Source organism: Alexandromys fortis, unplaced genomic scaffold, assembly GCF_014885135.2.
Source record: "Alexandromys fortis isolate MF-2015 unplaced genomic scaffold, M_Fortis_MF-2015_v1.1 scaffold_11, whole genome shotgun sequence".
Taxonomy (NCBI): Eukaryota; Metazoa; Chordata; class Mammalia; order Rodentia; family Cricetidae; genus Alexandromys; species Alexandromys fortis.
In genome coordinates this window covers 17,383,560-17,395,762 of record NW_026067912.1, presented here as the reverse complement: position 1 = coordinate 17,395,762, position 12,203 = coordinate 17,383,560, and the positions used below count along the sequence as shown (strand labels likewise).

General features: G+C 39.6%; 1 protein-coding gene across 11 annotated transcripts in view; it reads left to right on the top strand.

Moving 5' to 3' along the window:
* Window positions 1-12,203, top strand: part of Grik1 (glutamate ionotropic receptor kainate type subunit 1) — a 299,271-nt gene that overhangs the window by 254,497 nt on the left and 32,571 nt on the right. For 10 of the 11 annotated variants that reach the window (XM_050138615.1, XM_050138611.1, XM_050138617.1 and 7 more), the window contains 2 exons: window positions 3,218-3,336; window positions 7,770-7,987. In XM_050138615.1, the coding sequence (XP_049994572.1) occupies window positions 3,218-3,336; window positions 7,770-7,987 (337 nt within the window). Of the gene's footprint in view, window positions 1-3,217; window positions 3,337-7,769; window positions 7,988-9,373; window positions 10,201-12,203 lie in introns of those variants that run through there. The other variant, XM_050138619.1, reaches the window with a different exon arrangement.

Below are 12,203 nucleotides of genomic sequence, written 5' to 3'. Positions count from 1 at the left end.
CAAGGATTTAGGTCCATGATGTTCATGATGACCACAGGACTGAAATGAGCCAAACTTCTAAGCAGGGCTTGCTTAAATTAGTGAGTGACATTTGTCTTACTAAAGCAAAGCTCTTAAAGTTGGCATTTAGCAAAAAGTAAAAGTAGGAAAAAGAATGGTCCCTTGAGCGCAGATTCTAAGGTTACAGTACAAACTCGGGGGTTGTATAATAAATTCAAACAGATCTTTCTCTATTGAAACAGATGTATCTTTTTATCATCAAAGCAACCAGTGTCTACCAACAACAAGAAACAGCCAGTCCCCTCAATCTGAGACTTCAGAGCAAGGAATATTTCCCAACTTTTCACTTAGTGTAAACTTTAAGTATATAAGCCCTAACCCAAAGCAAACGTTCACATGTATAAATCCAGTAGATTGACTATGATGTTTTGCTGTATCTGTTTTATCTGGAAACAAGGAAGGTGTTTCTTTGCAATCTAGACTCTTCTTGAACTTCCTATGGACACAATCTGGTCTCACATTGGAAGCAGCCTTCTTGCCTTAGTCTCCCAAATGCTAGAATTACAGGCAACACCACCACGCCCATGAAAAGCTAGTATACATGCAAGTTTTGACATAGATCTAAGCACACTTGTCCGTGTATCATATTACTGACAGTCAGTACTGACTTATTGGGTGTCATCTGTGACAATGGTTTCAGATGGTCATTCTTGCTGACCATGTATTGGATTTTCCTGTAGACCTCCTGGTACTGATATGCTATATTACAGTGACTATATTAATCAGACTTTAGGATTCTCAAACTGAAATATCTGCACCTAAACAACAAGTGTGTCTTTCTACACTGTAAAATGCCAGTGTGTTACAGCACAGCCTTGTCTCATTGTTCAATACTCCCCAGTTCATGTGCTTCCCAAGTCACTCAGAACCCTGGAGAGAAAGTACTGGCAACTTCCCGAAGAGCTGAGAAGTGTGCTGATGTTTAGATAGTTTCCCTCTGCTCCACAGAAAAACCAGTTAATTGCTTACAAGTGTTAGAGTATTTTAACATTTCTCTATTTATACAGGGAAAAATTTAAAAGCAGCATTCCAAGGACATGTGCTGATAGATCAGCATGCATTTAGTGGGTAAACAACAATCAGGGGTAGTGGTTGCCAGGTTTTACGGTCTATTTGAAAAGCCTGTACTCTTGAATGCATAATCTTCCTAATTTATTGCAACTAATATGTTAAAATTATTATACAAGGGACAATGATATTGTTTAAGTAACAGCATCTTTAGTCTGCATGCTGTTCCAATTATTAGGTTCATTAATATCGGTATTCATTCTTTCAGCTGAGCAAACTACTATGGTTATAAGAGTGTATAAATCCAAAACTTAATTATACTGTTGCAACAGTAATTAAAATGTATTGGCATGCACTGCCAATTAAAGCTATGTTCATAAGCTTACAGGAATGTGCATGGCGTGCCCTCCAGCTTGGGAAAAGCCACAGGAAAGAGTTGGAGGATGCTATGGTGCAATAAATGACCAGGCTGCTATCCTAATGCCCCTAAGACTCTGTGGGAAAACACTGCACACTTTGCAGAAGATGTCCAGGGCTTTAGAGAACATTTTTCATGAAGACGAACTATCTTCCAGTTCATTCGACACAATTCACAGCGTGTCCTGCTTTTCGCTGTCGATAATATACTCTCCTTAAGCCCAGTTCTCCCTGATGCACCTGCATCCAGCTATTGTTTACAGCTGAAGTCTTACGGCTTAGAGAGCAACCATGTGTTCTCATTAGCGTTAGGGTATTTTAACATTACTCTAACGATTTTTTTTGACTTAAAAGGGCCCGGCAACAAATGGCAAAGCTTTCAGTGCTATGAATTATTGCATTTTAAATTATTACAGATTACTTCGCAGAACATCTGGCAATGTTTATTTAAAAAAACACACACACACATTGCTAGCATAGTTCTCTAAGACCCCTAGAGTAGGCACCTCTTCTGGATTGCATGGGTCAGAAAGATTCTTAGAGAAACAGAAAGGACTGAAGTTGTAATCAATTCCCCAGATAATTATTTTAAATATTGCTCCTAGACTTCTATATTTCCCTATTTTATAAAGAGGCAAACTGAAGCCAGATGAGTCAAGTCAAACCCATTGTGTAGATTTCCTGGAAGATTCATTGTATTTTGAGAAACTTACTGGTCATGGTCTCTTGCAGGCCAAGCAATAATAGTGCCACAGAAAACACTTCACACCTAACCAGAGTTGGTGATTGCATGACTGTGGGGCATAATTCAGAAAATAAGTCAATTAAAAATAAATCAAGAGGAAAGCATGAGTTTCTAATTTCCCACTGTGAGCCTTGAGGTTAATGCTAATAAGCTATATTGGTATATACAGTGTATACCTATACCTGGTGTGCTCCTTCCAATTTAAACTGTCTTTTCACTGAAAGACTGAGAGTTGTACTTCTATATAGTTATCCTTAAAATAAGTGATATTCTCCCAATTTCAGTCCTTTTTGTTCATGTTTTTTTTTTATTTTGCACCATTTGTGAAATGTTATACTCTGTATAGAGTGTGTTCATGGAACACTAAATGTCCCTGGAGGGCACATGACCCTCATAACACCTAGAAATGTAACATCCCAACCATGTAATCACTATGTATTCCGTGCCACTCTTGTTGAGCCCTGCTACAGTCAAAACTTGAGATGCAGGAGCTTTTCTTTTTTTTTTGCGGGGGGAGGGGGTGTCTAGAGACAGGGTTTCTCTGTAGCTTTGGGACCTGTCCTGGAACTAGCTCTTGTAAACCAGGCTGGCGTTCAACTCACAGAGATCTGCCTGCCTCTGCCTCCCAAGTGCTGGGATTAAAGGCCTGTGCCACCACTGCCCAGCTGTGGGAGCTTTCCTTTATAGTTATCCCAGTTACTCAGTAAAATGGAAGTAAATGAAAACTCAGAATTTCAGAATTCAGTAGACACGGGTCTGAGGAGTGCCGTCCTAGACACAATGGGTTTGACCCTGAGACAAGAAGCTGGTGAGTATTTGCCCAAGGATTTTTGCATTTGGTTCAGTAGAGCTGGAAGTATCTGCACACAGCCCTCACTCCTACTGCTTCTGCTCAGTTGCGGAGTGTTCTCCACAGTGCTCAGCAGGTTTTACTCTGCGTCATGTGTGTACCTGATCTTCACAAACTGTTTCTGTTAATTATCACAGGTTTACACCCTACGAGTGGTATAATCCCCACCCGTGCAACCCCGACTCAGACGTGGTGGAAAACAATTTCACTTTGCTAAATAGTTTCTGGTTTGGAGTTGGAGCTCTCATGCAGCAAGGTACACCGGTTACCCGCTTTGTCACTTGCATCCCACAGTCTGCTGGCAAGTTTTCATGCTGGTAAACTCCACCATGAAACTAGATGGTAGGACGAAACTCCCTTGGATACAAGACAATAGCAATATTCTTTCTAGCCAGTTATCAAGACGAAGGTAGAAATAGGGCCTTAAAGGGAGCTTCCTTGCTATGTATCTAAAAAGCATTTTTTTCCAAGAATGGACTTACATTTTCCTGCAAGTAGTGAAGATAAAAAAAAAAGAAACCTGTATTAGTTATTTTCTCACTGATGTTAATCAAATAGCAGATTAAAAGCCGTTTAAGGGATTAAAGGGTCTGTAGTGATTTATAATTAAGAGTGTAGTCCATCAGGTGTGGGAAGCTTGGCAGCAGGTGCTTCGGGCATCTGTCACATGGTATCTGCAGTCAGGAAACAGAGACCAATGAAGACTGTGCCCTGACCACCTTGTCCGTTTCTATTACTTTCTCCTTTTCATTAAGTCTACAGCCCAGCTTATAGGAAGGTACTTCTTACATTCAAGGTCTCCCTTCCGCAACCTAACCTCTCTGGAAAACATCTCTGTAGACATCTTAAGAGATGTGTCTCTAAGGTGACTCAAAGCCATGTCAAGTTAACAGTGATCGTTATCCATCACAAAACCTTAGACTATAAAAAATAAAATAAATGCATTTCCGTAGGTAGACATGACCAACTTTTCCTTCCTCATCATAAAGTCACAAGTCAGAGGTTTAAATGGAATGGAATTTAAACCCTTTCAAGTCTGAATTCACTTGGATTCTTCCAGTTGTTAAGAGGACCTAGCACTGCACCTAATTACCACTCTGAGAAACTCTACAGAGATTCACCTCAGCCACCCAATAACTTTTACAATCTTCTTCAACTGGTAACCATAGCAACAGTAAACTAGAGGCTGGAGAAATAAAACTGAAACTGAAAAGATGTCATATATTTTTCCCTTTCTCTATGATTTCAGAGATTCTTGTTTTTGTTGTGGGAGATAGAGAAGTTTTAACTTTTGGAATAAATCCACCTCGTTTGTGGATTTTCTTCAGCTTTGATTTCAGACATATGGTCTATCAAATATTTCCAAGATTAAATGAATTAATTTTTAAAAAATCATAAGGCACAGATGCTGCTGTGTTTGGACTATCTTTCCATTTGACAATAAGCTACAGAATAAATTGTCAAAAGAAACCCAAATGGGGTATACATTAAACATGTGTGTGATTTGAAAGTCAACTTAAGGTTTTTAATTAGGATGTCGCTATCATATCATTTAAAATGTTTATTTTCTGTGAATCTGACAGAGAGAGAGACAGAGATGGAGACACAGAGACAGAGAGACAGAGAAAGAGGAGAGAGGGAGGGAGAGATGGAAAATAAACATGCATGTTGGTTATTGGTATTGAAATTCCACATAATTTAAGAAATGGACACTTCGTTCTGTGCAGTCAGGCATAGTTTATGTGGGGACTGTTAAATGGGCGTAGACACAGCCAGATTTAGTAGAAATCACTGGCATGAATTTAGTGCATAAGACAGAGCTATAAATCCTGCAAGACACCCCATTAGAAGCTGTGTCTTGCTTACCCAGTGTATTTAATTCTTTAAGGCAATTATCGTGTGAGCAATTATTCTCAGAATGAAGGAGGCCTCCTCCCATCCCTACAAGTTGCCTTTTCCAGCAATAGAATAAAAACCGAATGCATATAGGTTTCATTGGCCATGCTGGAGACCTATGCAGGTGTATGCTGCTGTCCTGTACATGTATCCATTTAAAACACCTATCATATGTTCCCCCATTTGGAGTTTACCAGCATCCACAGCAAACTGTGGGGTGCAGTGTCTGTTAGTTACCACTACCTTGGATACATGACAGTCAGCCCCAGCCAGACTCTGCTTGTCTTCAAGAGGTTGACAAACATCCTCCCGTGCAAGAAGCATTGCCCAGTGCAGTATCTGTGACTGTTAGTACATCTATCTGCCCCTGACACATGGCGTTGGACCAGGTAGCTACTCTCTCTCCATCGTGCTCTCTCCTGTGTGCAGGAGCCTGTCGTTGTGTTACATTGGAAACCACTTTGTTTCATTTCTCTTTTTAATGTGATGATCAGACTTTCTCTTTTCTACAGAGCCTGAGCAAAGTCTGGATCAGGATTGGCTGTCATGTCTGCCATAAAAGGCACTAAAGAGACTTCAGCAAGTATTGTCCCAACCCGAGTATTTTCCAGTGGTGCTTTACTCTGTGCCATCACTGCTTTCATGCCTTCATCCTCTAGGGTACTGAGCATGCTCAAATCATCTCTTCTTGAGGGACGCCATTTTGAAATATATCACATAACATTAAGGATTAAGAAATTAATAAAATTATATAATCTTTTTAAAAACAATGCAAAGGAATATTGAGAAATTTCATTAATACCATCTAATGAGAGCTAAAAATGCAATTCCATTAGGTTGCTACACTTTGCCCTAAATTTTAGAGAATTTCTTTTAAAATTAAAAACATTTATTTTAAAGTTAAAAAATACAAATTTATATTTACAAAAGAAATACAAATTTATATTTTATATTAAAAAAATACAAATGGTGGTTCATCTGTAAGTCCTTTTCTACTTTCATGCAAAACACAATATGTGCACACAGATAAGTTGAAAGCTATATTTTCATAAATGCAGCAAAATAACAAAAGGATAAACTGGTAACAGAAACTCTGTACCTAAAAAAATGTATCTTTAATGTGATATTTATCTCCCATGGCTATTTCATAAGATAATGGTGTTTTAATGGCAGCTAACTAAAGATCTAAAATAATATCACATTGCCACAAGGCTGCTAGATCAATTAAGCACAAAGATACAAGGGAAGCTTGGGCTTCAAGTGTACAAATCCACAGGCATATAAGTCCTTAAACCACAAGATGAAAACAACAGCATCAGATTATTCTGCTAAATCCTTGGAGGCAATTTAATGGAAACGGTTACAAATTTGTGTAATGTTATACACCGAAATTCAAACAAACAAAAGAGGGAATGCAAACTACAGTCAAAGCCTTTATCTCATCGGAGGGAAGCAAGCCCCGCAGAGACACGGAGCATTGAAAGGATATTTCTGTATTCAAAGCCCAGACACTCTGCCAGCCTGCATCTCCTTATCACCGGCTTTGTGCTGGTTTTGATTCCATGAGCAATGTGTGTGTCGGCTTGTAGATTAAACCTGAGCATAAACTCATTCAGTTGGAGACTAGGAAGCCCCAAATTTTCTTTCTGTCTCACACCATTAGTACCGACATGATGTCAAGACACCCAACCAGTATAAAGAAAAAAATCCTCAAAACCCTATGTCCAATCCCCTAACACTCAAACATTTGGGTCTCTGGGATTTTCAATGGGGGCTCTGCCGTGACCTCCGGTTCATAGCAGGAATGCTAAGCACATCGCCAAGGGCAGGTTACAGGCAAATGGACGACTAACTGAAGTGCAGTCAGATCAGTTCAACTGGTGTGAACTCAACTGCATTTCAGGTCCCTTCCAGCTGGACTGCTTGGGATGTAGGCAGCTAAGCTCAAAGATGAGCTAGGCTCATCAGGATGTCTGACAACAGAGCCAATAGAAAGAGGGCTTTTCGCAGGAAACACATATTGACTATCTCCATGCTACCTTTTAAAAGCAACAGCAGCCTGAATGGTAACTAAAACAAGTATTCCTGTCAGACACAGCATCTCTCTCTCCACATGGGAAAACAGCCAGCTTCGGAGCCAATTATTTAAGGACAATATGCCTTTTGAAGAATGTATTTTATTTCAGCCAAACAAGACTGCAAATTAGAGGGGGGAAAAAACATATTGTTTCCTTAAGAGTAACCTGAAACAAAAAGTGAACCACCCACAAATAAGTGTGTCTAAGCTTCATTTCACATTATCTGAGAATTTCCAATCATTTTTTTAAGTAGCGTGTTATAACTGGGCTGATCTGTAACCTTTTGAAAGTTTCTCACATAGCTTAACCTTAAATAAAAAAAGTAGTTACCATTTTCATCATTATATAAAAACCTAGAATATCTTACTTCACTCTAAACAATGCATTAGCCAGTAATAAGACCAGAAGTCTTAGATAAATTCTTCACTTTCAAGCAGCTAAATACATTTTAGAGAGTCTATCTTGGGGGCTAAAAGCATCTCAAGGCCATCAGCCCTGACTGCTTACATTGTAAGCAGAAGTAATAACTAATAATCATAAGTAAAACTTAAGGAAGAGACCACTTGAATTTTGTTCCATTTCTAGAAAACACATTCATTTCATCTTCATGCAAGACAGGCTTTGCAGAGATCCTCCCCCTTAGACAGGACCTGCGTGAGTCTCCGTTTGCTTACTGACTTGGTGTAACTCCCTAACTCTGATGATGCTGTCGCAGGATCAGAGCTGATGCCCAAAGCTCTATCGACCAGAATAGTTGGAGGAATATGGTGGTTTTTCACCCTAATCATCATTTCATCCTACACTGCCAACCTGGCTGCCTTCTTGACAGTAGAGAGGATGGAATCTCCCATCGATTCCGCTGACGATCTGGCAAAACAAACCAAGATAGAATATGGAGCAGTCAGAGATGGCTCAACAATGACCTTCTTCAAGGTAAGAATTTGGCAAAGCCTTCTTAGAGCTTATCTCATCTTAGCATGGTGGTGGAGAAAAACAAAAGCCTCTTCAGCTAGAGAAAAGATATTGGACAATGTTTCTAATGAAATGAATTTTTAATGTCAAAATCTCATTATAAGGAACTGCATCCTCACCACAAACATCTTCTTCAGTCACTCCTTCAATCCATATTTTGTTTGTCTGTTTACTTATTTGGTTTTTGTTTTCTAAAGCAGAGTTTCCAGGGTGGCCTCAAACAGATTATGTAACTAAGCCCAGCCTTGAATTCATAATTCTCTTGTCTTCACTTCTCAAATATCATCACACTCAGCCCTATCACCAATTTAACACACTCAAATCTATAGATTAATTTTCCCCTGGCCTTAATTTTTACATGTATTTATTTACTGTGCATCTGACTGTCTACACACACCATGGCACACATGTGGTAACCAGAGGATAACTTGTAGGAATTGGTTTCCTCAGGTCTCTGGGTTTCAGAGACTGAATTTGGGTCATCAGACTTGGCAGCAAGTGTCCTTACACAGACCACATCACTGCCCCTTCCCTGGCCTTTATATTTGAATAATGATACTTCCTGGATGCAATCTTATGATGCATCCACAAAATGTAGATTTAAATAACATTATTTTATCTTCTGTTTGATACTTACAAGGTAAAGTATGTAACCAAAAAATGTTGATATTGTAGAATTAAACCAAAAACATCTCAGGGAGCTAGCCACATCTACAGCTTTCCAGGAACCACAAATATTTTATGAGCATCAAAGAAGAATGATGTCAAACTGATTTGGGTTTTATAACCAAGTCCATTTCACTGTCCAGGTCTTTTTAATTAGTGATAACAATAATAAAACTGATTTTCACCTTGCTTATGAAGTAAGCCTTGGTATTTTTATTATCAAAGCTCAGGAATTATAACTCCCATAAAATGAATTCTAATAGACCCATTAGGTTTAGTAATCATGAGGTATGGCCCTTGGCTTTGTGATGTAGGAGACAAGAATTCCAGGAGCTAGCTGAACCCCTTGCGTAGTCATGAGTCGGGTCCTTTCCAGCACAGGGGCTTCAGCCTCTGTCAAGAAACATGGATGAACTCAGAAATACAAGTTTAAATTCATCCAGAATCCCATCTCACCACAGCTAGAATTGGTTGCCACCAAGAAAAAAAGAAAAATAACAATAAATGTTGACAATGATAGAGGGAAAGAGGGAATCTCACTCACTTCTGGTGAGAGTGAAAAATAATATAGCTGTTCTGGAAATCAGAACATAGGTGTCTCAAAAGATTAAACAGCACTACCATGCCCCCCACTGTACCACTGCTGAGCATATACCCAAAATTCTCTACAACCTACTGCAGCCATACCAGGACACCCAGACTCACAAAGGCAAAGGAATGGACCAGCCTGGATATCCATCAACAGAAGAACGGATGGTGACATGCGGTGCACACATGCAGGGGAATTTCATTTGGCTTTAAAGAGAAATAAAATCTTAATGTTTGTGGGGAAATAGTTAGAGCTGGGAAGGAAGAAAACAGATTCTGGACAACAATGGAATATTGCCTGTCATATGTGCCCCTAACGCAGAATGTCTGTATGTGTATGTAAGTGGATGGTCTGTCGAACTAGGAAGGATAGTAGGAGAGTAGAGATGTATCCAGGAAGCAAAGAACACTAAGGCACAAGTGACATGAAAGCGGAAGGAGGCTGGAAGTGAGGGGTAGAAGGGCGTCAGGAGATGGAGGAAAGAGGTAAGAGAACCAACAGAACTTATGTTTAATTTCCGGATGGAAGTGAATACTTTCCCTGCTAACTTATTTTATTTAAAAAAAAAATAGTGAAAATAAAGGTTGGTGGTACAGAAAAATGAGCTTGAGTAAACAGAAACCTTTAGACCAGAACAAGTCCTGAAGACCCCTCTGCGACGTTCACACTCGGATTCTTACAGACATTGATGTCAGTCCAAGCTGAGTGGACTTGTGAGGTCTACTAACTTAGAAACAAAAATGCCAGAAGGAGGACAAAGCGGGCGCGTCACTGTAGCACAGTGTACATTCATTGCCTAAGTGGAGAATTTTAGCAATAATCGCAATAAGAACAGACTGATGTGGAGTAAGCATAGCTAGAAGTTTATTAAAGACCAGACTCATGTAAAAGAGTAGTAATACGGTTTTCGTATATAGCAAGAAAAATTTTTAAACTTATTTTCCTCTTAAGGACAAAGTGACTAATTTAATCACTGTATACATCAAAGAGATTACTTCTCCCTTAGAGAGTGATATTTAAAGAATAATGGTTATTTTTGAGTATAAGACTTCCAGAGTTTCTAAATTTTGGTATTTTTTGAAAATCAGAATTGTGAAGTGTGCCAAAGCGAACTTCATTGTTGTTCTTTCCATAAACAAGGGAAGTCTCAGGCAGATGAGACAGAGGAAAATGTACCAAACAAAAATACGTCTATCCAAAGTATGTTGCTGTGCATTATCATGCAATCTTGAAGTACAGGGAAATGGGGGGCTCTGGTCTCCCATCTTCCCACAGTCAGAATGGTTGGCACCAAGAGAGAAGGCTGATGACAATAGGTAAGCAGAAGGGACCCCAAGGACTTTCAGATGCACACTACCAATGGAGGAGGACTGCCCTGAACAGTAGACCTGACCTAACTTTACCAAAACTAGATCAAACTCCAGAGAATGCTAGGAAGTTTGTTCCTCAAGGGTGGAGACCTAGTCCTTTGCTTTATGGTTACATCACCAGAACCCAGTCTAGTGACTGGTACACAGCAGGTAGTCCGAAAATACATACAAGGTACAAACTAGTGACTGTTACAGAGTGGGTACTTAAAAAACATGTTCATGGTAAATAAGTAAACATGTAGGCAAATTCTTCAAAAGAAATGAGAGGCAGAAACAAGACACACACATGCACACAAACCACATACACACAAACACACGTGCACACATACATACACACAAAGCAAACCACACACGTGTGAGAAAACATACACACCACACACAAAAAAAGGATAGGTGGCTAGAAACAGCGACCTACAGATGAAGAGTCCCTGTTTGCCAGTGCCTTCACTTTACACATTAGCCTGTGGCCCAGGAACTCTGTTTATCAAGAAGGAATTTATTTGCAAAGGGAAAACAAGGACTGAATCTGATTTTGCTTCCCCTTGAGGGAAGCAAGCTGTCAGACAGCTTCAGAGGGTACACATTCAAGAGTTCATAATCTAGATTGTTCTACAAGGGAAAGAACTATTCCAGCCTCTTAGCCATCTGGATGGTTTCATCCAGAGAGCTCAGTCACTGAGTGGCAGTAGTTACAAGCAGAAGGCATCAATCCTACCAATATCACTCTTACTGGGCCTCCCGGCCTCCCTTCTCCCTGCCTTTGCCTCTTAAGTGAAAGCAAGAACCTCGTCTGAGAGGTAGAATTTGGTCTACCCTAGCTGGTGGTTGAAGGAGAAGCAGAGAGACCACTCAATCATGAAAAAGACATTTTCACATCTCATTGCAGTGCAACGAATGTCTTTTTCTCAGAACAGCACAGCCTTCTGCAGCACCCCAGTGATTACAACCTGTCCCTTTATTTCCAAGGTTGGTTCAAATCATCCCAGAACTAAAGAATGGGCAATTGTAAGGGCCACGGTTATTAACAAAACACACTGATGCCTCACATTTGCTCTCCAGACTATAAGCAAGGGTTTTGTTTTGGTATTTTACATTTATGTATCTATTATTTATTTATATATCTATTTAGTGTGTGTGTGTGTGTACATACACACATGCTATGGAGCTATGGAGAATGTGGAGGTCACAGGACAACCTACAAGAGCTGTTCTCTCCCCTCTCCACATGGGTCCCATAGATCGAAGTCAGATTATTAGGTTGGTGACAAGCGCCTTTACGCTCTGAGCCATCTCACTAACCCAGAATGATTCTACTTCTACAATAGCAATTAAAATAAAAGCAACTTACAACAATTTAATAGCAAAAGCTTTCCAAATAACATTGCTGCCAAGCCCTATTCTCAAGGGATGTTTTCACTAAAGTGTTGTCTCCAAAATGCGGCCGAAAATTGCTTGCAAAAATTTAAATAAATACCCATTGACATTTTCTTCTAGACTTTTTTGTTCTTACAAACAGCATGATATCGTACACTCTAAAATGGCTGTATTCAATT